Source organism: Lissotriton helveticus, chromosome 1_1 (genome assembly GCF_964261635.1).
Source record: "Lissotriton helveticus chromosome 1_1, aLisHel1.1, whole genome shotgun sequence".
Taxonomy (NCBI): Eukaryota; Metazoa; Chordata; class Amphibia; order Caudata; family Salamandridae; genus Lissotriton; species Lissotriton helveticus.
The window spans coordinates 1109811830-1109839366 of NC_136057.1; the positions used below are offsets into that span (position 1 = coordinate 1109811830).

A 27537-nucleotide genomic window follows, 5' to 3' on the forward strand; every position below is an offset into this window, starting at 1 on the left:
CTTTGCTGCCATGTTCCCACACCCCTTGTCACAAGGCAATGCGATATGGATGAACTGGTCAGGCAGATTTCCGTACGCTTTTCCTCCAACCCCACTGATTCCATTAGTGGCACGCAAACTAAGGCAACAATCCCTCACAATGATCCTGGTTGCTCCCACATGGGCAAGACAGCCATGGTACACGATGCTCCTAGAACTCTCAGTAGTTCCCCATCAAAGACTGCGCCTGTCGCCACAGCTATTAACTCAGAACCATGGAGAAATCAGGCACCCAGATCCCAATCAGATGAACTTAGCGATCTGGCTCCTGAAGTCTTAGAGTTCGGATATCTTAACTTGCCTCCAGACTGTATGAACATTATCAAGGAAGCAAGGCGCCCAACTACTAGAGCATGCTACACAGCTAAATGGAAACGATTTGTAATTTATTGCAATAATAACCAAATCAATCCATTAGATGCCTCCATCCAAAACATAATCTGTTTCTTGTTACATCTTCAAAGATGCAATCTGGCATACTCTTCCATAAGGCTACACCTTGCTGCTATAGCAGCATATCTCCAAAACAGACAACACGTGTCCCTGTTCAGAATACCACCTATCAAAGCTTTTATGGAAGGACTTAAAAGAATTATCCCTCCAAAACATCCACCTTCGCCAGTCTGGAACTTAAACGTAGTACTTACCAGACTTATGGGGTCACCTTTCAAACCACTCCATTTATGTGAATTGCAATTCTTAACATTGAAGGTGGCATTTTTATTTTTTTTATTTTTTTATAAACCTTTATTTGTACAGAAAGGATATACAAATCTGGGCCTACAACCAGTCCGGCCGGCCACGACACGATAGAGCAGTCAAGAAATCCAGAAGGAAAATATACAGAATCAATCATAATGGAGCGCAATCAATACAGCCCAAAAAAGGGGGAGGGGGGGGATCTGGACGGCCTGCAAACAGGAACAAAGAAGGTTAATTTTTATAATATTACGATAAGGAGTATAACAGGCTCGGTTACAGCATAAATGAATCCGGGTTCCCAAAGCAAACCAGTGGCTACAAGAAAGCTAAAGGGCAGCAATGCGGAGGAGTGTCACTACAATATACATCAGTATGAAGACAGATGCGGTTAACACATCAATATTCAATTAGACTCAACTTATGCACATCCACCACCCAGTAGTACATCGGAAACAGAACAAAGGAACCGGAATATTGACATCACTAGAACTAACCCGTCATACTAACCTTTGGGAGAGAAAAAAGGAGGAGGGGAGGGGAAGGAAGAGGGTAAAAAGAAAAATACAGACTGAAAGAGAAGAGCGCCACGCCGATACAAGCACCCCATAGCAAGGACACATAAAAGAGCAGGAATATTAGCAATGAGGAGGGGATGGGAGTCGCAAGTGAAATGCAGCATAGCCACAAGGAGAGCAGCGACGATACAGACCCCACCCCAATCATACCATGGGAGGCAGGGATAGACGCGGCGCTCCTATAAAGAGACACAAAAGGGCCATAGAACTAAGGAAAATAAAACAGCAGATAAGACCCATCCCACCCATCCCACCCAGCACCCCTGCAGAAGGCTACGGCCTACCCCCCCAGCAGCGTGCCTGTCACCCTAAATCAGAACCCAAAATGTAGTAGAGACAAGAGAGAGAAGAGGAATAAAGAGACAAAAGGAAGGACATGAATACAGAAAGAAGTAGGAGGGAGGAGTAAAGGAGCAGAGACAAAACGGTCGGCCTCAGCCCTCCGCCCAACCATACAATCGTAATACGTTTAAACGAAAACGACACAATCTCGAGCGTCATAAAACTTACAAGGGGGTCACCCACAGCACTATGTATACGGGCAACTTCGCCACGGATCCGTACACCAGCAATCCACCGGGAGCAATGTATCTCACTCCAGGCCTTTCTTAGCCACAATTACCACCCACCACATGACAGCGGGAAGTGAGCAACTCGGTGCGGGGCAATCACACAAATGAAAAAAATTCCGATAAAAACGTAGGCGAGGGAGGTCAATCCATAGGCAAGAGAACAAAAGTCCGGGTATGCAGTTCAAGTGTCCCAACAATGTTAACAAGGGCAGTAAAAGACAGGAGTTCAGTCTCGCCGTTCGGGAAAGCGGGGGTTCCCCTGCAGTACAGAAACCCGACCTCATCAAGGCAAAGATATGCAGCAGTCCACCATGCTTCTCGGGCACTCGGGTAGGATCGGGCCCCAGCACGATATCCAAGTCCCCAAACTCCAAACATTGAAGCGCAGGAGGTTCCAAAGCCACTTGCTTGCAGACCTGTCGACGGACAGCGGTAGTAACCCTCGTCGCGACCGAGGGGGGCGAGGCAGTGGCATCACTGAGACGAGAGGAGACCATGAAGAACCGTCCATCTAAGATGGCGGCGGACCGCACCGATCCCCCAGGGGCACCGGGGGCCAAGGCCGCATGCAAGGATCGTAATGCGTCAAGAACGTCGCCAATTGTAGGCTCACGCTCACATGTCCAGGCCCCCGTGCAGTCCAGCAACCCAAGTCCGCCGTCTTGAGGATATCCACGGCCTAGTTCGACGGCCGCCATTTTGTAGATTCAGCCTCGTCACCACCCTCCGCGACTCTCGGATCAGTCCCACAGATGCGGACCCCCTCAGGTACTAAGGGGGCCCCCCTAATGACAGCCTTGGTGCAGAAAGGAGAGCCGCCAAAGTCGGGGGTCCGCCTGTACTATCGCTGGCTTGTCTGACGAACAGAGCCCGGGCGCGAGGCTCCAGGGTGGATGGACGGAGCAGCGGCGGGGGGACCCCTTCACACGATCAGTCCTCGGAGCACCGCGCCAGCCTCACGGCCGCCAAGGCAAGCCCGGATCAGGACCACCGGGATGCTCGCACAATGGCCTCTTGCCCGTGGCTCACTCTCTCGGCCGGGGCCGACGTTTACATCAACGCCAGGCTGGGTCCAATAGGCGAGGCCCTGGTCTCATCACCGCGGAGGCCCCGGTCCCTCCGGGGGCACAACTTCGGAACCGCGGCACGCAGGAGCCTCCAGGTCAGATGGTGAGTAAGAGCAACACGTTACGTTTCTGTTTCTTCTCGAGTGTGTCGTCTCGGGGCAGGATATGCAGCAGGATATGCGAGTCAGGCCGGAAGGCTGACGGAGCCGAGCAGGCTGACGGAGCCGAGCTACAAAGCGACCATTACGATCGCGAGCTTGGCTCCTCCCTCGAAGGTGGCATTTTTGATTGCCATTACCTCCCTCAGGCGAGTGAGTGAGCTACAGGCACTAACCATTCAGGAACCTTTCATGCAAATACACCACAATAAGGTAGTGCTTCTTACTAACCCTAAGTTTATGCCAAAAGTTATATCCACTTTCCATATCAATCAGTCAATAGAATTGCCAGTTTTCTTCCGAAACCCGCAGACAGTGGCTGAAAGAGCCCTACACACCCTAGATGTAAGAAGGGTTCTGCTATATTACGTTGACAGAACTAAACCATTCAGGAAGACAAAGCAACTATTTGTTTCTTTTTCTCCACAACATAAGGGTAATCCCATTTCAAAAACAGGAATACCCAGATGGATAGTTAAATGCATTCAAATATGCTATCAAAAGGCTAAGCGCACTCTAACAGTCCCCCCAAAAGCCCACTCAATGCGCAAAATGGGGGCATCCATGGCTTTCCTCGGAAATATTCTCCTAGAAGACATATGTAGGGCGGCTACATGGTCTACCATACACACTTTCACTAAACACTACTGTGTGGATGTGCAAGCAAAGCAGCAAGCTGCTGTAGGCCAGGCGGTCCTTAAAGCTCTTTTTCAAACTGCTGCAGCTGGTACAGGTGACCACCGCTAGAGGAGATACTGCTATACAGTCTATGCTAAGATATGAATTCAGCAGCCCACATGCCTCGAATGGAAAATGCTACTTACCAGTATGCATCTGTTCTTGGCATGTAGGGCTGCTGACATTCATATCGCCCACCCTCCTCCCCGGTGCCTGTCACAGCTGCAGTAATCTTTTCTACATACATTTACATGGTCATCTCTTACTTTTCTATACTCCATCTTTGCCACAATGGCGAAAAACAATCTGAAGATGGAGAGGATGCCCATGCGCACTGTAGTCCAGGGGAGGAGTCACCTATCTCGTGATACTTCGAAGACTCTTCCAGGACAACAAGGTGCAAACATCCGGACCCAACACTAGGCGGCGATCTATGCTAAGATATGAATGTCAGCAGCCCTACATGCCAAGAACAGATGCATACTGGTAAGTAGCATTTTCCTTCTAATTTACCTGGGGTCAAGTAAGCTCTATGGAAAATCATCCATTGAATATACTTAAACTTGGCGTTGCGAAGTATTTTCCGTGAGTATTCCAGCATATTTTCCCATTCTTTATCTGTGAACACTCGTCCTATTTCTGCCTCCCATTGTGTTCGGAGCACGCCTAAGAGGACTCGAGCATGTGTGCGGGTGCTAGTATACAACCACTTAACAAGGTGACTGCCCTGTCCCATATAATATAGAGACCTAATTAAGCCATTTACTTTGGGTACTTCCCGCTGTGGAGCCCAGTGTTGTTCTGATGTAATGTAAAAGGGCAGCATGTGTCATATACGGCGTGTTAGGTACCCCCGTCTCGCTTGTGAATGTGTCATGGTCCATCAATGTCCCCCCATTGAATAACGCCCCGACAAACTCCACCCCCGCATCCAACTATGGTCCAAGTGCCTGTTGTGTTAATCTACCACTCGCCAGTGGTATACCCTCTATCGAGATATTATCTGCATAAAGCCCACCAGTGGAGGTGTATTTCAAGGCCTTCTTCCAGCATTGTAATGCATTATGCAGCAGAGGTGGTAACGTCGGTGAAGGTTTGCTGTGTGGCAGAAGCAAAGTATTGAGCACTTCTTGCTCTATATGCCTGGCAGTGTAATCTATTTCCTGCAAGTTACGTCCCGCCGTCCAGTAGGATAGCCATTGTAATTGGCATGCATAGTAATATGCCCTAAAGTCCGGCGCACTTCGGCCGCCCTCCCGCGTGCCCAACAGAAGTTTCTTAAGACTAATTCTGAGACGAACGACCCCCCCCCCCCCCCCCCATTAGCTCTAGTCAAATGGTGTCTAGTGTGTTAAAGATGGTCGGGGATACCACCAAAGGTAGATTCGTAAAATAATGTAAAGGCGAGGAAGCACCACCATTTTTGGATAACGCCACGCGCCCAATAACTGTTAAGGGAAGCGTAATCTAGAAAGCTACCTGGGATCAAATACTCCATATCGCACCTTCCAACATGTCCGCCTGCAAGCGGTATTTGTTAATACTCCGATATTTAAAAGTATGTGGGGCCGCCAGACGTGTAAGTTTCCCAAATTTGGTTATTTTCCGGGTGTACGCGATTGTGGATAAAGAAAGCATTGGATTTGGGTTCATTAATGGCTAGACCTGAGATTAATTCAAAGTAGGCAAAAATACGAGGGACTGGGCCCAGGCCCTCCAGTATATCTGACTCTTATAGCATTAGGTTGTCAGCGTACGCTGACACTAAGTGTGTGGCATTGCCGATAGAGAGACCGCATTGTGTAGTTTCCAATCTGAGACGGAGTGCCAGTGGTTCTAGCGGCAGAACAAATAGTATGGGGGACAGGGGGCATGCTTGCCGTTTGCCTCTATGTACATCATATTCACTAGAGATTAGTTTCCCAGAACAGACTCTTGCCGTTGGGGCGGCGTAAAATAGCTTTATCCATTTAAGATATTCAGGGGGTAAACCGAATTGTGCAATGGCTTTGAACATATATTCCCACGATAATGTCGAATGCCTGCCTCACACCTAATGATATGCAGTCGGCGTTATGGTGACGTGTAAAATCCGTTGACATTATCTGATGTAATCTACGGATATTCAGGGAGGTATTCCTGGCTGGGATAAATCCACATTGGTCAATGTGGTTCATTTTATCAAGATAGGGCTGTATCCTATTTGCCAGGATCTTACTGAGAATGTTGTATTCTGTTGATAATAGTGACAGAGGTCGATAACCCAACATTTCTGATAGAGCCCTGTCTGGCTTAGGTAATAAGACTACTAGCTCTTGAATGTTCGTACAGGGCAGATGTCCCATTACAAGGGACTCATTGTATACCTCCTCCAATTGTGGGAGTAGGAGTTCTGAAAAGGTAGCGAAGGATTCTAACGGGAGTCCGTCCAGTCCTGGTGTTTTATTACATGCTAACCCACCTATAGCCACCTTAATTTCTGCCCTTGTGATAGGTCCTTTCAGGTCATCCCACATATCGTCGGGGGGGCCTGTGGATATGGTAAATCTGCCAGGAACTCATCAATATATGGTCCTTCTAGTACCGGCGGCGCACGTTAGAGCCCTGCGTAGTATGTCCTAAAAGCATTGTTAATGTTGCGTTACGTGTGTGCAGCGCCACACCCAGGGAGATTGATGTGCCCAATAACAGTGGTCAGTGGGTCATTTCAAATTAATTTTGCCAGTAATATGCCCGATTTGTCCGCCTCGGAGTGTCTCAGTTGAGTACATGAACTGTAATCAATCAGTCTAAGGGTTACAAGCAACTCCGCATGTTCAATGCGCGCTTCCTGTAAAGGTGTGTGCTTCGTGGGGTCGAGTACTGCTTCCTGCTCTAATTTTGCCATTTTGTCCTCTGTGTCTTTTAGGATTTTATGTACCTCTTGCCTAGCCCCCACTGTAGTGCTTATCGCTGTTCCCCGCCTTCCATGCGTTACATTCAACCAGTATATTGGAGGCAGTGTTTCTGTTCTCAGTGAAATAATTCAGGAGTGCTGTTGAGAGTGTGGCCCGGAACACCATGTCTTCCAGGAATTGAGGCCATTACAGGGACAAGGGTGGATACTCTACCCCATTCAAATAAAGTCTCCAGACGGTTATGATCAGAGTGTTTTTTGCCAGGTAAGTAGTGGCTATGTTTTGATCTGCTATAGAATTGGAGCATAGGATTCTATCTATTCTGGTGTGCAGTTGATGTACCGGGGAAAAGATTCCGAACCCTCCATGTGTCACTCAAAGACCAGCTCTCTACCCAAGCACATAAGGCTTCCCCTTGTTTGTTGGCCATTGCGCCTCTGAGGGGGGGGGGGGCGAGAAATCTAGGGTGATGTCCATGACTTCATTGCAATCACCTCCTATTATCCATGTGTAGGGCTTCCACCCCGCTAGTATCTAGTTCAGACCTGTGAAATATTTATGTTGATCAAAATTCAGAGCGTGAACGCTTCCCAGGTCAACCGGCTTTCCAACCAGTGTGTCATGCAAGAAAATATACCTGCCCTGTGTGTCTATATGTTTGTCCAATATGACAAATGGGAATCCCCCTCACACCCAAATCGCCACCCATCGGGGAAACGCAGAGTAGTTGGTGGAAATTATTTGCCCCCTTCATTTTTTTCGCATTTTTGTAGCCTCAGCCTCCATCAAGTTTGCTTCCTGGACGAAGACCAAATGTGCCCCACGTCGTAGTAATTGCGCATGTACTCTATGCCTCTTATGAACGGATCCCATTCCCCGAACATTCCATGTTATGAATTTATAGTTGTTTAGGGTGTGCATTGGTGGACAATCGTGAGTTTTCTATGCAGAGTAGAGGATCGTGCTATTCAGTTATACATAACAATATCATGATGTCAGGGCACTGAAACCCCCAAACTAATCAAAATACCAGATCTTGCCTGCAAACTAACCTAGGCCAGACCAAACATAACATAACATTATGAGAACTAATATAGAATAAACTGTAGCAATCGCAAAGTGGGGAGCATTAGCCATAGCCGTCATATGATAGGTCGTATCAGCCAATACGAGCTCCTCTGAGCCCCAGCAAATAACGTATACCAATACAATCAACATATTTGCATGGAAAAACCGGAGCAGAAGCATAGATTATTTCAGGAGGAGAAGTGCCTTGAAAGTCCTCATCCTTGGCTATCTCTATCATTGCAGAGAGTTTACAAATGTTACGACCCATCAGGTCATCCACTGTTTGTGGAGTCACTGAAGGGCAGAGTGCTAGGCTAGCACCTGAGTCTGATTGCACCGTGCTGTGATCAGATGTTTCAGAGTCTAGGCGGGAGGAGTTATCTCTAAACGCGTGTGCAGTCGCTAGGGCCATCTCTCTGTCTTTCTGTACCTCGTTCTTTGTGGGTCCAGGAAATAGCGCCACACCCATGGGTTTCAGCCACTCGTTGTGAGTGTCGGCTACTCACACTCTCCAGGCTTCGTGGCGGTTTCGAATGAGACTGACCAGAAAGCGGTGTGCGGACCATGACCTCCAACCACTCCTCTACATCCTCTGGACTCTCAAAGAAATACGTCTTTTGATCGTACATTATTTTTAGACGTGACGGAAAAAGCAGCGTGTATTTGAGGTTTATGGTTCGTAGCTTCCGCTTTACTGCCTGGAATGAGGATCTTGGATGCTGTACCATCACTGTATAATCCGGATACAAGGAGACCTCGCAATCCTCAAATGGGATCGGTGTTTTTTCCCGTGCTTTTTGGTGTAGCATGTCCTGGTCTCTGTAATTGAGGATTTTCCCTATCAGGGGTCGCGGCGGAGCACCCACTTTCGGTTTCCCTGTGGGGATGCAGTATGCTCTTTTAACGCAAAAGAAATCCGAAAGGCCCTCAGGAGCCAGGTGCGTGCGGAACCATTATCCATGTATGTTGTCACCTCCGTCCCCTCACTGCGTTCCGGAAGACCAATAACATGAATGTTGTTTCTTCGTGCTCTGCCCTCCGTGTCTTCAACTCTGTCCATAAATCCAGCGACTTGCTTTTGAAGAGTCTGCAATTGCTTCATGTTCTCTTTCTGCTGTGGCACTAGATCATTCAGTACAGAGGTATGATCCTTCATCTTCGTAACCAGTTTGGCATGATCAGTTCAGCAGTGTAAAGCCGGTAGTAAGGGAGCCTTTCTGATGCTTGATAGCTTTCCTGGACTCACGGACCTCTGTAAGGATTAAATCCAGCTTATACTGCGGCTCTGTGGCATCTGTGGGTGGAATTGTATTAGTTGAGCGCACACTCATGGCGGGGTAGTCATCGTCCGTGCCCTGGGATTTAGTGGCAGTTGCCTCCTGCATTTTCCCTTTCACACGGCCCATCCCTACACACTTGCGTCCCAGGCCTACCGTCCCTCCCCGACATTTGTTGAAATATACTGACCGAGCAGACCACAACCAGGAGAAATGACCTTAGGCTCCTTCGCAGGATGTGCACTAGTACCCCCTCGTGATTGAAGAGAGTCAGATACCAGGAGCAGGGAAGGGCAAATCTCTCTGCAACTTCAAGAATATAATGTGCAATGTGGCGTTGTTGATCAGCCACCAAGCCCCGCGGGTATCTCAGTCAGGCGAGATGAAGGAATCAGGGCTGCTTCTAAGGTGAAACCCCGCAGCTACCATGTCCAGCTCCCTCCAGAGTAAAGAATTTGCGCCTCACTTGGTAGTTGAGCAGTAGAGGATTACAGCTTCCCACAGGAAGGGATGGGCCCAACAGATGGCAGCTACCAGTGCTGACTCAGAGTTCGCCTCCACCAGTTTCCAAATATCCTGCAGGCCCCCTGCTGTTATATAAGGCAGTATAGGAGGAGGGGCGAGGAAAACGACAACGACAACGACATGGTGCCACCAACTCCAGTTCAGTAGGGTTTCCCCCCGTTGCGCAGCTTCATATTATAGATGGTGCCTCCTGAGCCACAGCAACAGGAGGAAATCCGGCCTCGCGCACATCTCCCAAGGCTGCCTCAGCACCTCCTTTGATGATCAAATCAGCCCACACAGCCGTGCCGCCTGGGCACCGAATAAATAAGTATGCCGCTTGAGTCCTTACCCGCTGCAACTGTCTGGGTTATAAGTCGAGGCAATTGGGGGAAGGGAGGGTCCTACTATGCTGCCAGCGCTCCGCAATCCACTAGTGTTGGGAGGGGGTGTGTGTGAAAAAGGCACTCTGCAGGTCTCCCACCCCTGAGTTTCAGGGCGACATTCACTCGCGATGGGGGCCCCGGTCAGGTTCCACAGTCTAGGACGGGCACCCTCCTGCGACCACGCCTCCTCCGGCTTCGCAGCTCCGATCACACCCAGGGGCTGTTGTTTGCTGTGGGTTGGTGGCCGGGCACCGAAATCTCCTCACCACTCTACTTCACGGCAGGTCTCCGTCACCAGGTCAGCCACACCGTTGATTTGGGCGCTCTCCCGTTCTTCGGCAGCCCCCACCTTTGTCCGGACTCTGTTGCTGGATGCCTGCACCGTCGGGCTGCACTGCCCCTGCCTGCGTCTGTTGTGTAGGCCGCACCCCTCCGCCAGCAATCGGTTCACTCCCGGCACACAAATCAACTGTGCTCTTCGTTTATATATCCCCAGCACACGTGGCAGAGCGCATTCGTGTGTCAGACCGTCGATGCCTCAGGATAATTGGGCTCAGGCTCCGGAGCTCGTTCAGCTCGCGTCCGCCATGATCGGCAGTTAGCCACGCCCCCCCCCGTGATTGCTCCTCTTAAATGACATATGATTAAGCAACCCAAAAAGCTTATTTTTTCTTTTGACATTCATGGTCTAAGTTCCTCGATTTCACGTTCAACTGAGATTAATATTGTAAAGGTATGGATTCGTCTAATGAAGACAGGACACAGTGGTGAGGAGATACGCTATTTATTTTAACTAATCGCTCCAGAGAGCGCCGAGCCGGTAATCTGCCGTGCTCCGACACTCGCGCCATTTTCCCTGAGCATGCGCGCACATCCTAAAATGGCCGCCAGCACGTCGCGTCGTGACGCGACGTGCATACACTAGAACGCTGACTCTACATAGCTCCCTTTTTTCCAAACAATGGGAACATATAACTTACAGTCCGCTGCTCATATCAAAGTCTTGGATCCTGGCTGGTCTCATCACTGTTCTTCCCCTGCGGGTCAGTCTTACCGGGGTAGCCATGGCCTCTCTCTCAGCAGTCTCTGCGCTACCTCCCATATTGCTCAGCGCGGCCTGGCTCTCCATCGATCCTCTCGTGTTCATCTCCTTCTCCGCTCCGGGGCTACCTCTGTTGCTTTGCTCCTCACTGACGTCTTCACTTCCCATGTCCATCTCCTCGTTGAATTGTTCATTTCCTGCCTCGGGCTCCCCCGCATTTTCCAGATCTTGTCCCCCATGGCACCAATGTAGTACTTTGTTGCACCTCGCCATACGGTCCTGCGACCATACATTGCCGTCACTCAACAGGGCCGCTCTGTCATACACCTTCTTAACCTGCAGGGGTTTACTGTATTTGCTCTCCCCTTTTCTTTGCATCGTTGCCAGCTTGACTCGCACCCATTCGCCTTCCTCTAGTCCAGTATCCTTCACATTCCTTCGCCTGTTATAGTGCTTTGCGTAGACGGCCTGTGCTTTCTCCAAGTTCGCCTGGACCACCACAGGGGACCACTTGATCATTATGGTTTTCTCTTTCCACACTCGATTGTCCTTCGTGAATGGGTCACGCCCCCTCAGAATTTGGAAGGGACTATATCCAGTTCCTGTGGGGGTGATTCTGTACGCCCATACCATTTGCCATATTTCTTTCTCCCAGTCCTTGTTATTGGATATCGCTGCTTGCACGGATCCCATCACCACACGGTTGAACCGTTCTACTAGTCCATTTCCTGCTGGGTGATAGATCGACGTGTGCTTGGAGAGGATACCATTTCTTTCCATGAAGCTGGTCCATTTGTCTGAGGTGAACTGAGGGCCGTTGTCGCTCAGGATGCATTTGGGAATTCCCTCTCTCACGAATGTGTCGTTCAAAAACCTTAAGATAGTCTCTGTGTCCATTACGTCCTCCACCTTCATTTCAGGCCACTTCGAGTGTCTGTCGATGAGGACACACACATACTTTTGGATACCTTGTCCATCCAAGATTGGGCCCAGTATGTCTATGGACAACTCCTCCCAAGGGTTCTGTGGGGGGTCAAATCTTCCGGGCGCAATGGCTTGAGTGTCTTGTCTGCTCCCTGGCACTGTGGGCAATCCCTGACATACCGTTCCGCTCGTAGGTCCATACCTGGCCACCAGTATCCTTGCTTAGTCCTCGTCTTCATCTTGCCTATCCCCAAGTGACCTTCATGGAGTATCGCCAGTAGTTTGGGAACTATGCCCGCTGGGGGAATGACCTTGTCTCCCCTATAAACAAACACTCCTTTATCGTCCATAGACAACTCTTCCCTGACCTCATAGTACATCCTTAGGGTTTCGCTGGTGTGTTTCTTCTCTGGCCATCCCTGTACTATGCATTTTTTTATTTCCTGCATGGCTTGGTCCTCACTGTAGGCTTCCTTCCACTCCTGGTTGCTGATGACCTTCTCTTGGTCGTCCGTCAGGGCTACCATCTCTTCCCCACCTGCCTGGTCATCTCCTCCTGGTTCCATGGCTGCCGCCCTGCTTAGATAGTCTGCTACTTTGTTCCGACTGCCAGGAATGTACTCCACGTCATATCTAAATTCCAGCAGCTTTAACGTCATTTTTGAGATCCTGGGGGTGGCACTCGCGTGCCCACTGGATGTTAGTACCTTCACCAAGGGTTTATGATCTATCTTCAACTGAAACTGTGTATCCCACAGGAATTGTCTGAACCTTGTCATTGCCCACATTACAGCTAGCATCTCCTTTTCAATGACACTGTATTTTCTTTCTGTGTCACTCAAAGTGCGAGAAGCGAAACTTAGTGTGTCCATCACTCCTTGTCCTCGGTCTTGCATCAACACCGCGCCCAAGCCTTTATCGCTGGCGTCCGTCGTGAGCACAGTTCTTCCATGAGGGTCGTATCCTTGCAAGGGTATGGCTCCCGCCACATCTTTCTTTATGCTCTCGAATTCCCTTTGTGCTTCTTCATACCAGCAGAACACTGAGCTCTCTCTTGTTAACTTCCTCATGTGGTGCGTCTTTGTTGCGAAATGCTGCACAAATTTACTATAGTATTCGGCCATTCCTAAGAAGGAACTGACGTCTTCCTTGCTGGCTGGTGGTGATGCCTCACGAATCGCCTTCTCATTTCCCGCCTTGGGGGTGATCCCTTGCACTCCAATTTCGTGCCCTAAGTAGGTCACTGATTCCATGCCCAGGCGGCACTTTTCCCACTCCGCCATGAGGCCTTTCCCTTCTAACACTCTCAGCACTTTGGTCAGTTTGGCATCGTGGTTTAACCTGTCTCGTCCCATCACTAGGATGTCATCCTGGAAGTACTGGATGCCATCCATATTCTTAAACAGTTGGTGCATCAATTTCTGAAACACCGCTGCCGCCGATGCTAGTCCAAACGGCATGCGGCGGAACTGGTAGCACCCGGAGGGGGTAATGAATGATGTCAATCTCCTGCTCTCCGGGTGTAACGCAATTTGATGGTATGCTGAGGTTAGGTCAAAGGTAGAGTACCACTTGATCCCTCTCGTCTTGGCCAACATCTCTTCGATCCTTGGTAAGGGAAACTTCTCTACCAGAATGTTCTTATTTAATTCGCGCAGGTCCACGCATAGCCTGACCTTTCCGCTGGGTTTCATGACCACTACCAATGGCGCCAGCCACTCAGCGCACTTAATCGGTTCAATGATTCCTCTTCTTTCTAATTCTTGCAACTCTTCTTGTACCGCCTCTCTCACTGCAAGAGGTACATTTCTCACTTTGTGAGACACCGGTATGGCGCCTGCCTTGAGTACAATTTTGTGTGCGAACTTTTCGAGTCTTCCAACCGTGCCTCCAAATACCTTGGGGTACTCTTTTCTTCCACTGGTCCAGGTTTGGCCATGCCTCCAGTTCGGTGAGTAGGATCTGCTCCTTACCTCCAGGGTCCAGTTTGATGCCCAGGTCACCCTGGTCTAACCATCCCAGCACCGATGATCCCCTTTCGGATATGTACAATTTGCAGTTAGCACTGCGTCCTCTGAATTCAAACTTCAACGGTCGGAATCCTACCATGGGTATGCGGTCTCCATTGTACGTGACTGGCCTTATGTCCAGTTTCTCCAGGTCGGGGCCCAAGTGTGGCATGAAGGTTTCATTCCACACCGCTCTCTGGACTATGGTATAGGGCGATCCAGTATCCGCGACTATGCTTATCGGCACTCCTCCAATCGTCATGTCCAGCACCGGTTTGGTCGATCTTTTGTTGTCTACGCTCAACACTTGGTCGTAGATGCAGAGTACGGTGTCCTCATCTTCATGGTCGTTTTCCTCCCTGTCCTCTTGTCCTTGGTCGATGTACTTAACCATACTTCTGGAGGACTTCTTGCGGCACACTTTCTCATAGTGCCCTACGATCCCACAGTACATACATTTGGCGCCAAACGCCGGACACTTCCTGTTGTGGGCTTCATGTGCGCAGCTTCCGCATCTATAGCAGGCTTTCTTGTTGTTCCCCATCTGTTTTCCCGTTGGTCCCGGATTCCCTTGCCACCTATTCGGTCCCTTCGACGTGGGCCCCTTGCCTTTGCTGTCCTTACGCGGCTCCTCGTTTTCTATCCTGGTCACCATCGGACTTGTTTCGGTCTCTCTTTTTGCCGCCTCAGCACATCTTCGTGCCAATTCCGCTCTCTTGACAATTATCATGACTTCCTGTAGCGTGGCGTCACCGCTGGCCCACAGCTTGTCTTGCACCGCGGTGCTCGTGGTATGCATCACAATTTGATCCTTGATGAATTCATCTTGGAACGTATAATATCTACACGTGGGTGCCAACTTCCTTAACGCCGCCACGTACTCTTCCACTGATTCCCCTGGTTGTTGCTTTCTTTGCTGGAAGTTGTACCTGTCGATCGAGACACAAACCGCCGGTTTGTGTGTTTGTTCAATTCTTCAATTGCGTGGGCATACACGTCGTCATCTGTACTCCCTTGTTGTTTGGGTATCAGATTCTTGAAGATCCTGAGCCCCTCCGGGCCTAGATTATGTAATAATATCCGCCTCTTCCTCTTACTTGAGAACTTTTCCTCGTTTTCATCCTCCAGCACTTCAATGAAGTTGTCAATATAGTCTCTCCAATCTTCCCACCTCATGAGTGGCTCTCCTGGTTTTGGTAAAAAATTGCACAGGGGCCGTCGCCGACGCTGCTTGTGCACACATCTTTTCGTGCTTTTCTGTGGGAGGGGTGCCTCTGTGGCTTCTGGGGCTTGCTGGCGCACTGTTTTCCTCTAGCTTCTCGGTTTTCAGCTGGGGGATCTCTGTGTCTGCCCCTTTGCTCTTCCCATAGGTCGTGAGTGCTCCTGCCCTTGGTTGTGTTGCGTAGTGGGGTGTCCTGGGTGATCTGCCCCTCTGCGCGCTCTTTTGTTTCTTCCCCGGTGCTCAGACTGGCTCCCCCCGTGTGACTGTGGGCTCTGCCGCGCTCTCTGGTGTCCACTTTGACTGTATGTAGTTGCTACATACGTTTTATTTGATGTGTCTGGTGCCTGGTTCCGAGCTGTGGTCTCTCTCCTGTCCTGTTCGTTTTTTTTTTCTGGTATGGTATTTATTATGTAGGTCTTCATCCCGACCTCGTCGCCATTGTAAAGGTATGGATTCCTCTAATGAAGACAGGACACAGTGGTGAGGAGATACGCTATTTATTTTAACTAATCGCTCCAGAGAGCGCCGAGCCGGTAATCTGCCGTGCTCCGACACTCGCGCCGTTTTCCCTGAGCATGTGCGCGCATCCTAAAATGGCCGCCAGCACGTCGCGTCGTGACGCGCATACACTAGAACGCTGACTCTACAAATATGCAGTATGAAAATCTAAGTTGTCATATTTTGCCACTATTGTTATGTTATGTTATGTTATGTTATGTGGTTTTTATTAGGCGCGACTATTGAAGTATTTCCCATTCTTTCTGGGCTGTATTTAAGTATTGAGCTGGGAAATTTATGTTGAATATGTTTGTTAGAAAGAATTGTCCATAAACAGTCTTTCTTTGTATCTGGTTCTCTGCTCTTGATACAATAGCAAAGTTTTACAAACTACATTCCAAGGCCCACCTAATAAGACCAAACTTCTAGTTGAATGTGATACTGACTTGAGCTCCTAGGCTGGTTAAACATTTTCTGCGTGCTGAGCACGATTTCACCTCGAAGGTGCAGGCAACCTTAAGTGGGGAAGCCTCCAAACCATAAGTTAAAGATGAAAGTAAGTTGGCCAACTTACCGTACTAACGAACTGTTAAAGATTCACTTTTTAGGTCGAGCATTCAAGACCTCTTGTATATACTTTAGTATATACTTATATGTGTATGTACTTTGTGGGCTCAGGAGATTAGCCCTAGGACTTGTCTGCTTCCGTTTAGGGACTTTTTTTCTGTTCTCTATTTAACTGTCTTGATAGAAAACGACCGCAGAGGTCTGTAAAATACCAGAATCACTTTAGCATTCTCTAGATTCCAGTCGATAGAAATAGTCTTCCACAACCACCCGTAGACAATAATATTTATTTTCAAATCTTTGACTTCGCATTCCCTGCTGAAAGGCAATATTTCTCTCCATGTGTTCCCATACCTGGCATGTCACGCAGTTTGGTGCTTACTTCCCCTCCATGTTAAAGAACAGTAGATGTTTCAGCACCCAGGCTAATGTGCTCCATAGCTAAATAAATATAAGGTCTCAAAGGCGAGACTGATTGTATTGCAAATGCTTGTTCATTTGATCCCTCCTTGAGTGTATGCATCTATATCTGTATTGAAATTTTCTACTTACTGGGCTGCAGCATTTTGTATTGAAACCACTCTTGGAAGGGGCCTACGTTTTATGGAAAATTAAGTTGCACTGATGTTTTCTTGATTGATTTTTATACTGGCACTAAAAACTACATCGGTCTTATTTCACATAGACGTGTTCATGAGATGGTAATCTCTATGTGTGGGGGCTATTGGGAGGGGACAGTTTGGTCGGTCTATATCTTTTTGGGATGTAATTGGTGTGGTTTTTACTATGAATCATATGTATTGATAAACCTTATCTTTCCTGTAAGATGATTGCAGTTATTTAGAATTCGTGTGAAATTGTCTTCAATTATTTTGTTTTCCATCTTTCATGCTTCCAGGCTAGCAACATGGTAAGTCCAAAGTGATACTCCCCAAAGCTTCATTAGTGATAGTTATATGAAAGATAAACAGTAAAATAATGTAGTAAAATATTATATACAGTCTTGAAAGAATAGAACATGTGCTGATATTCATTTTATTCATATTTAGATTCTTTTGATTTTTCTTAAAAAAATGGACTTGCTGCTAACCAAAACTCCTTCAGATGAAATAAAAAATGATGTTCTACCGATGGTATATAGAGCTTTGGAAGCACCTTCAATTCAGATTCAGGTATCAATGGGTTCTTTTTCCTTTATTTGTGTTTACTTCTACAAAACATTCACCACTTTTTAAATTCACCAACACTAATTGTGAAAACGATAGAATGTAAGCATACATAATCAATCTGATATCAACACGCTTGATTACAGCTACTCATCATTGCATGTAGATCCCTCTTTTTGCATTTTCTGTGTGACCTCTCCTCATGTGTGCTCCTTCAACAAACACCTTAAAGACAGGTTGCTAAATATAAAGAATAAGGCACTTTTTAACTACAAGCAACTAGTAATACTTATCTCTGGGTTTCCTCAACTGCTTCTCCAAGAGAACATGTAGGATATGCACTCCAAGCAGTCATAGTAACTAATCACATCATAACCCAGTATTTGAATATGTATTGATCTCCTAGAGAACAAGCACGTCATTTTGGACAGCAAAAGTGAATATTTAAAGGTTTGTTCAACCAACACGCTCTCTATTATCTGCCACTCTCAAAATTAAAACACAGTTTAGCTTTTTTGGGGCATTGTTCCATTCCGTTTTCAAAACAATGTAGACATTGCAGTGGGTTTAGGTCGGTTTGTTATTCTCTAGTGTCCTAAAATTGAAGGGACAGTGGTGGATGCATGTTTTAGGTCTATTAATGGCCAAATGCAGTGGTTCTTAACCTGTGGTCCTGGGACCCCTGATGGTTCATAAAGCATACTCAGGGGGTCTGTGATTGCCTAGAAAATGCTCTAATATTAATGGATTCAAAATGTGTATATAAATAAAGAAGCAACATGTACAAATGAATTTTTTTTTAACGTTCTGTAAATGTGAAGAAATTGAAGGCTAAAACCTACGTTAATATCCTCAGATTGATTCTTGGGGGCAGTGCAAGTGCATCAAGCATAATATTGAATTGAATAGAATTTATATAGCTGGATGGCTACCCTGAGGCCTCCCAGCGCTGTGGACGAACACAGAGAGACAGGCAAGGAGAGTATTAGGGACAGTCATTGAAAAGAACGTTTTTTTAGGAGCTTTCCAAATGACAGCCGGTTAGGTTCCTTTCACAGATACAATGGGAGGGCGTTCCAGGAGTTGGCAGTGTTGTAAGAAAAGGAGCGCCCACCCGATCTGGATTTCCTTATTCTGTGTGTGGTGATTAAGAAGGAAGACGCGGAGCGGAGATCTCTAGGAGGTTGGAAGGGGGTAATCATGGATTGGATTGTCACCGGGCCCTTCTTCCAGAAGGCCCTGTGGGTCTTGCACATGGCCTTAAACTGGATCCTCGCTTTGATTGGCCAATGCAGGCTCCTTAGTGCAGGTTTTGCAGATTGCCGTCAGGGGGATCTGAAGGAGCATGTGGGCAGCGCAGTTCTGAATGATCTGGAGCTTATGGATGGTGGATTGGGGGCTCCCACATAGAGGGAGTATCCATAGTCCTGGCGAGAGAGGATAAGGGTTGGACCACGATTCTTCTCGCTTGGAAAGTGAGAAGGGGAAGGATCTTGCGAAGCATCCTCAGAAGGCCGTAGCAAGTGGTTGAGATTTTAGCAACCTTGTGATTGAAGCTGAGCGAGTGATCAAGCCACATGCCAAGGCTCTTAATCTGGATCTTCGGATCTGGTGCCGGACCGAGACAATTAGGCCAGAGCAGAGCAGAGCAGGATTGAAGAAGGGGGAGTGGCAGAGGAGCATAAGCTCGGTCTTATCCCCGTTGAGTTTAAGGCAAGAGAGTTCCATCCATTTGGCAACTTCCTCTAGGCAAGGGCCTAGGGTGCTAGATGACCTCCCTGGGTGGTTCAATGCCACCAAGAGTTATGTGTCATCTGCATAGGTGATGATTTTTAATTTTTTTATTTCTTTATATTAACACAAACATCAGCAAAATAATTGTACACTACACAGGGTCAATTACAGTAGCCGGGCACACTTCATGGGGTAAAAAGGATAAACAATATGCAAAATAATAGTGGAACGTCACGGAGATGTGGAGTCCTCAGGGACAGCACCAATAGGTGGTGTACACATTTCTCCTCTATAGCTGTTCCAAGGCCCCCAAATCAATGACCATTTCCGAGGGCGTCCCCTCGTGAGATACGTAGTTTTCTCCCTGAACATACACCAATCTAGGTCGGTTTCCCACCCCTCCAATGAGGGGGCCTGATCAGCTCCCCAAAACTGAGCGATATTACGTTTGGCGATCATATACCCCAGTGTAACCCATTGCATCTGCGAAGTGTTGAAGTCAGTAGGTTCCCATATGTTGAGTAAACATCTCCTTGCCTCCCGGAGAAAGGGAAACTCCAAGCACTTTATGAATAGTGTTATCTATGTTGCGCCAGTATACGGTGACCTGCTCATACTCGCAGATAATGTGCATAAATGTACCAACTAGACCACATTTCCTTTTACAAAGCCCCGAGTCTGATAGTCCCATATGCACCAATCTAGGTCCTGTAAGGCAAATTCTTTGTAGGATCTTAAGTTGTACCAGCCGGAGGCGAGCTGGGATTGCGACCTCTCTAGGAGAGGACACAGAGGTCTGCCAGTCTTCTTCATCTAGTTCTAGTCCGTCTTTTGACCATTTATCTCTAAGCGCCTCAAGGGAATCAGTCCTGTGATTAATCAGTTTTTTGTAAATTAGAGAGATCGTTTTGTCAGGAAGATTGCCGTCTAATAACCTATCCTCCAAAGGAGAAGCCTCTGAGGCTTCTGCCTCACCGGACAATAATGTGAGGAGGGAATGCCGAATCTGTCCATACCGAAAGTATTCGGAGTGAGCAAGTTTATACTCCGTCTACATTTCTTCAAATTATTTGATCCTTCCCTTCCCCCAAACGTCCCCAACCGGGGAGATGCCTATTAGTTCCCACTTGTCGAAGCCCTTCGTATTCCACAGCTTGCCGAGCCGCTCAGAGTCCCAGAGCTGGGTAGCCATTGTCAACCTATTTTTCCAACCCAAGGAGTCCGAGGCAACATGCCAGATGTGTATAGAGTGTTTGGTGGGCCCTGTCAATTGTACCCTATTCGGTCGAGAGTATAGGGCTCTGTTATAATTGTTACCAGGAAGATGCAATTTGTCCATTGCATAGCCAGGGTCATCGATCCGGCCATACGTGCAATGGTTAATGGCCGCTAGGTGAGCCGCCCAATAGTACCTTTTGATATCCGGGAGGGCGATGACTCCGTTGTACCACGAAAGAGTCAATTTATAAAATGCGATGCGGGGCCTCCCATCCCACAACAGACTATGCTGTAAACTCTCAATTTCACGGAAATAACTTGAGGGCACCATGTCCGAGGAATTTTGCAGAGAGTAAATAAAGCGTGGGAGGGCCATCATTTTAAATAAGGCCGCTCTGCCCAATAATGACAGAGGAAGCTTCTTCCAGTTGGATATATCACTCCTAAGTCGATGAAGAGGGGGAAGAAAATTTCGAGAATACCTAATCGATGGATCTAAAGACACAAAAATCCCCAGATATTTAAACCCTTCTACACTAAACTGTATGGGACAGTTTCTAGGAGGTACAGGAGGGTCACCCCTTAGGACAAACAAAACAGATTTTTTCCATTTAATTGAAAGGCCAGAATTCCTCCCGAAGGAGGCGAGGACATCAAAAACCACAATAAGAGACTTCCGGGGGGAGGTCAAATACGGCCACTCAATCGTGTCAAACGCCATTGTTGCATCTAAGGATGCAATTATAGCCGGTTCTAGCAGTGTTTGAGCCCTGGCTAAAACTCTGTGTAATCTACGTAAGTTCAAAGCCATATTTCTGTGTGGCATAAAACCGGATAGGTCAGGGTGATTGCCCACACTTTGGCTAAAATCTTGGGCTCTGCATTGAGCAGGGAAATAGGTCTATATGAGGCACAAGTGGTTTTAACCTTACCCTCTTTGTGAATAACTACTATTGATGCGACCCTCTGGTCGCTTGGGGGAGTCCCTCTCTCTTTGGACTCCAGAAACATGCCCCTCAGGTAGGACGCAAGGCGGTCCGGTTTCAGCTTATAAAGTTCTACAGGGAGACCATTGGGGCTAGAGCTTTATCGGAATTCAAAGAACGAATAGCCAAAGCAATCTCATCAGCCGTCAGGTCACTATCCATTAGACTTTTATCCTCCATGGAGAGATGTGGGAGCCGTTTATCCCGAAGTAACAGATGAGAATCAGCCGAGGGGTAAGGTGAGACCGAAGTATAAACAGCCTGAAAGTGTTTGGCAAATTCATCTACAATGTTCTGTGGGGCTGTGAGTCCCCCCCTCCCCCTCCGTCAGAAGCTTAGGGACCAGTCGACTGGCCCAGTCCTTCTTATCTAAGCATGCGATGAGTCTACCTGCCTTGTCTCCTAGATCATACAGCCTACCCTGCTGTTCCCTACCAAGAGCTTTTACCCTGTCTGTGATCAGTGCATTATAGTCATGTTGTTTCAAGCGCAACTGATGAAGCTTACACTCCCAGCTCCAAATCCCTCGATTTCAGTCTCCAGCTCCACAACCTCCCTCTGCCGCTCCTTTTTAGTGCCCGCTATCAGCGATGAAGCCTGACCCCTGATGACAGTCTTAAAAGCCTCCTATAAGGATACAGAAGAGGAGACAGAACCCTCATTAATGACAAAGTATTCTTCCAATTTGGCAAGGAGGTCCTTTCGAATATTAGGATTATGTAAATACCATGGGTTTATAGGGGCAACTCTCCCTGCCGGGCCACGCTTTACAACTATGTGGATCCACAGTGGAGGATGGTCCGAAATCCCTCTGGCCAAATGGTCGACCCTTATTACATATGAAGCCTGTGCAGCTGGGACTAGACATAAGTCCAGTCGCGAGAGACTATTATGCGCCCCAGAATGGAAAGTGTATTGCTTCCTATCAGAATGGAACAGTCTCCAACAGTCGACCAGACCCATTGCGTCCATAAATTCAGGTAGCCACCGCACCGTCCGCCCCAGTTCCAGAGGGGGATGCCTGTCCATCATGCCAGAGACGACCGAGTTAAAGTCGCCTCCCACAGTTAAAAGACCGTCCGGGAGCGAGAGCAGGACCGACCCCAAGTCTGCAAAGGTGGAGTCCTGAAGTCCTGGAGGGACATGGATGGCGAGGAAGGTTATGCGACGACCCTCCCACATGCCCGTAACTCCGATATACCAGTCCCTCCCATCCTCCCAAGTAGTAGCCACTGCCAATGGAAATGCCTTGCGGATCAGTATTCCTACCCCTCTAGAACCCGATGTAATTGAAATTGAAGAACAACACTCAGTTTGATTTTATCCCCCAACCCGTTAACGTTCCAACTCAGAACTTTTATGTCACTACCCCCATCATATACCCAACACCGCCCACAACCCCCTACATTCCGTCTATTGCACCAATATATATTGCTGACTAAACCTACAAACCTATGAACACAAAAAACCGACATTCCCCCCACCCCGCTGCCCAGCTCGTTGGGCTCAAAACTGCCCGTTGAAAACTGCAGAGTGCCTGTCGCCCCTAACACTTCAATGAAAGAAAAACTGGAAGAGGATCCCGCTACACCACCCCTGCCCCAAAACCCCAAAATACAACAAAAGTCCCCCCCGAGCCCATAGTTCTGTCAATAGCCAAAGTTCTGGAAGGCCACTCGGCAGTTCGAATTGCGCACAATCTCCATCACATCACAACGTTAAGGTTATAAGAAATGGATAATAGGCAGTCTCATTCCTGTTCCAACGCCACCTCCTACCCGGATCGACCCGGCGAATCCTTTCCATCCCGAGGGAGAGTGTCAAGCCAATCAGCTAAAACATCCGGATTGTCAAAGAACCAAACCTTCCCACGTACCTCCACTCTCAATCGTGCGGGAAACATCATGGCGTATTTCAACCCACTGTCCCTTAGTTTCTTTTTAACCAACAGAAAATTGCGATGCTGTTTCTGCACTGCCTGCGTAAAATCCGGGTAAAAGGAAAGTGCGGTGTTCTCAAACTGGACAGTGCCTCCAACTCTCGCGGTTTGCAGGATATGGTCCCTGTCTCTAAAATGTAATATTCTAGTGATCATCAGCGGGGTGGGGCCCCAGGTTTCGGCCTCCCCCCGGGCACCCTTTGTGCACGCTCGACAGTAAAAAAATTACTGAGGCCTTTAGGCTGGAGATGTTTGAGGATGAGATCCTCCACAAATAAATCGGGGCAGGACTCTCCGATCCCTCAGGTACTCCCAGAATGAGGATGTTGTTTCGCCGGGCCCTGCTTCCATAATCATCCAGCTTGCGCTCTGCCAATTTGTGAGAGGATTTAAGCGCCCGCACGTCCTGCTGCAGCTGGACCACGTCATCAACCAGGCTAGAAGTCTTGATGCCCAGCGACTTGACCTTCTTGTTGACCTTTGTCCGGTCTGCCCGTATGAGGTTCACTTCAATAGATACGGTGTCTAATTTGGTATCCAGCGTCACCGTTTGCTGCCCCAGGGAGGATTTGACGCAGTCTATGGCTCCCATAACATCATGTAGCGTGATTCCACCCCCCTGGTCCGGGAGCGCACCAGTACCTACGACAGGAGATCCGGCTCCGGTTGGAGAGCCGGCCCCCAGGTCTGATCACCCACCGGGGGGAGGGGCGGGGGGCCGCCCCCCTCCCATCCCCCAGGCCAGGTGCTGTTTGCCCCCAATATTCCGCTCCTCCAGCTTCTCCTCCCCGGGGTCCCTGCACCAGGCAAAGTCAGCTCGGCTCTTGCGCTGCCTCCAACACTCCGGGCAAGCCGCTCAAGTTCACAATGGCCAATTAGTTTGCCCTCACATGCTGATGCTGAGCATACCAGTCCACCCCCACAGGGTCTGGCTCATGAACGCATCTGCTCCCATCTGCCAGTCCCACCAACGCCGTTATGAAGAAGTCCAGGGAGGTGGGGGGGGGGGGGCCCCTTCAACAAAGCCTTATACCACTTGCCCCCCCACCATGCTCCGGATCCGCTCCGGCGGCTTCCGTCAGCGTATAGAGTCCCGCAGCGTCCAGGCCTCCCTTGCTCAACGGGGCTGCAGAAAGCACAAAGAGGAGGGGGGGGGGCACCACAGTGAAGCCCCCTCCCGCACTCACCCCCCAATGCGCCTGGGTGCCGAACAGCAGACCTCCGTCGGCGCTCCAATTTTCGCCGTGCTCAGTGTCCCCAACCACTGCGGGGCGTTAGCAATGAACCGCCGGGAGGGGGGGATGGGAGCAGAAACTGTCCCGCGGTCGCGCTATCTGCTTGCGCTGACACCGCACTTTTAAGTCAATATCTCCGGCAGACCCGACCTGCGACTTCCGGTACGGGCTGCCGGTGTTGTGATACTCCAGAGCGGGCGGTGAAGGCAATCTGGACTCCGGTCTCCATCCTCCGGAGGCCCACAATGAATACGGGCACAGCTGCTGCATTTAGCGGCCCCCATCTCCCGGAGTTGGCCCCACCTACTCTACGCGGCCTCCGGTGTAGTCATCAGAGCTCGGGGGACAGGATTTTGATCAGGATAGCAGGGCCTGCGGACGGACTCGGCGGAGCCGAGAGTCTACACGGCCATCCTAAGTCGTCGCGTAGCTCCTCCCCTAGGTGATGACTTTGATGCCAAATGTTTAGACAATCTCTGCCAGGGGTCTCAAATAGATGTTAAACCTTTGTATGTGAATTAAATAAAATATTTAATCATTTGTGTATTTGTTTGATAAAAACGTGCTTCTGTATATTGTTTTAAAGTTCCAATCATTGGAAATGCTTAGGCCGATGTCCCTGGCTTCCAGTAATGATTCAGTAGGAGTCCCCGGGTTTCAGTAATGATTAGGTGGGGGGCCTCTGAAATGAAAAGGTTAAGAAACACTGGCCTAATGTACTGCAGCAGCAGCATCTTGTCCCTGACTCTTGAGGGACAGCTAGTAATGGTCTAACGGTCAGCACCTTTGTGACAGACTCTTAAAGCACTTGTAATTGACTCAAAATGGACAACTTAAAACTTGTGGTGATGGCATGCATTGACAAACCAATGGGTTGACTTTTGTAGAGAAACAAATAGGGACATAGACATGCACAATGTGCTAATTCCTGCAAACAAGACACATGTTAGATGTTGTTCTTTTATTAGTAATTTGGATTTATTTATTTTTGCTCCAGTTCTGAGATGTTTAGTCTTTTTTTTAAATTATTTTGTTTTTTACAACTTTTATTGATTTTTATACAAAGCGTATAGGGCCGTTATGCCATGTCCCTGACAATCAGCAAATTTACAATCAAGCTACGTGGGATATACCTGAGATGTTTAGTCTGTTGTATTGTTTTCCCTAATGTAATCAAATTTAAAAGGTTTTGACAGCTGGACTTTTCTTCAAGTTGTTTATCAACATGTGTTTCCAAGTTAAAGTAAACCTGGTTGATTTTTCAGCAGAGTGACATATTGGTGTCAATTTTCTGTGCTTCACATCAGGCAGTTATTTTGAAACAGTTTTTCTAACATTTCCCTCATTCACTAAGAAAGATGACTACTATTTGTCTACTTTATGATTCAAAATATGTATAGCTGGCACCTTAAATGGCCCCACAGCATATTGTTGGGATTGAACTGCCTTCTTTGTTTCTGCTGGCAGTTTGTTTTCTTCAAGAGTTTAGCAAACACTCCTTGCTTCACAGGGTGGTGAAGACTCCGTTCACATACAGTTATGGATATTAGTATGTGTGTGTCCCACGTTTATCTGTGTTTGTCACCTCTTGAAATGCCCTCACAAAACATGGCAATTGCTGTCCATTCTAACCTTAGGAGATTTGGAAGCTGAGACAATGGCAGGATACCACCACACCATCACACAGTAGGAATGGGCTGCTCCAAAAAACCAAAGTAGCCCACACTCTATTGCTATTCCGTAGGTATTCAATTACACCATGATGCTCAAGACTAATTCACCTATATCATATAACAAATTCTTGTATGGACTTGGTTCATTGCTCTAGCCAGTATTTCACCCAAATAGATACAGTCTGTTTCTCTATGAAAGAAAAAAACAATCTCCCTAAAGGTCCCTACTTCAAGTCAGAAAGTCTGCACTAGTCCATTTGAATGCCTTGACCCCATGCCTTCCATTTACACATATTGCCAAAGTACATGAATTTCTGTAGCTCTGCGGCTTCCTCAGATGCAAGTTATATAAACGCCTGTTACTGTTTGACATAAACATCTACCTTTTGCAAGTACTGACTGATGTACAAAACAAAAACTACTCATTTCTGAGTACCTAAAGTGCATCGGAAAAATCAATTTTTGAAGATTTTGTCTGCAACAGTTACTCAAAGATCCATTTTAAAATTACTTCTGCTGTTTTTTTAATTTTAGGAACTTTGCCTGAATATTATTCCTACATTTGCAAATCTCATAGATTACCCATCAATGAAAAATTCATTAATTCCGAGAATCAAAAATGCTTGTCTGCAAACCTCTTCTCTTGCTGTAAGTATACTGCTTTTACCTTATTTTATTTTTTGTTCACTCAGTTATTGTTCAGACTCCCTGAACCCTACTCACTTGATCATGTGTAGTGTCTGCAGGAATCTCAACCACACTTTTGGGTAAGTACATCTTCAGATTTGTAATTCCTGTTCCTCCTTTTTACAGTAATGAGGTTTGGCTCTACCATTCAGGATGCAAATACCTGATTCAGGGCTGTTACAACTCAAATCAACCTTGAGTGTTGATGTTTATGGATACTTCTGTTTTTGGACCAGACATTCAGTGAATGGCACCAAAGGAAATGTTTTAGACTTGCCTGTAGTTGTTGGTTACATACATGTTGGTGAAATTTAAAGGGGGGGAATGATGTACGTAAGTGCCAGGAGAGGTAGCCCATTAAGGTTAGTTAATTGGTGAGGGGTGTAGGAGGTGTGCACACATTGAACGGCCAAGTGCACAGTTTGAGGTTTTGCTGATGGTCGTGCCCTCTACCATATCCTCAAGCATCAACTTTTTCAACATAACTTGTTTGCAGATGGGAAAGGAAGGGAATTTAACAATAGAGTAGTCTATCACTACTGGTGGGCAGCTGACATATGAAGTTGAGAGATGGCCAATGGTACGGTTTGTGCAGTTTTATGATACATGGATTTGAAGGCTTATTAAACATATTCTACCTTCTGTCCTCTTGAAGACTGCAAAACGTAATCTTTTTTGCCATAAACATAGAATAAAACATTTTTGAATCACCCT

General features: G+C 47.7%; 1 protein-coding gene across 3 annotated transcripts in view; it reads left to right on the plus strand.

The window, feature by feature from the left end:
* SCYL2 (SCY1 like pseudokinase 2) overlaps nucleotides 1–27537 on the plus strand; it is a 366719-nt gene that overhangs the window by 188848 nt on the left and 150334 nt on the right. For all 3 annotated transcript variants that reach the window (XM_078678675.1, XM_078678685.1, XM_078678690.1), the window contains 2 exons: nucleotides 17235–17357; nucleotides 26671–26784. In XM_078678675.1, the coding sequence (XP_078534801.1) occupies nucleotides 17235–17357; nucleotides 26671–26784 (237 nt within the window). The remainder of the gene's footprint in view (nucleotides 1–17234; nucleotides 17358–26670; nucleotides 26785–27537) is intronic.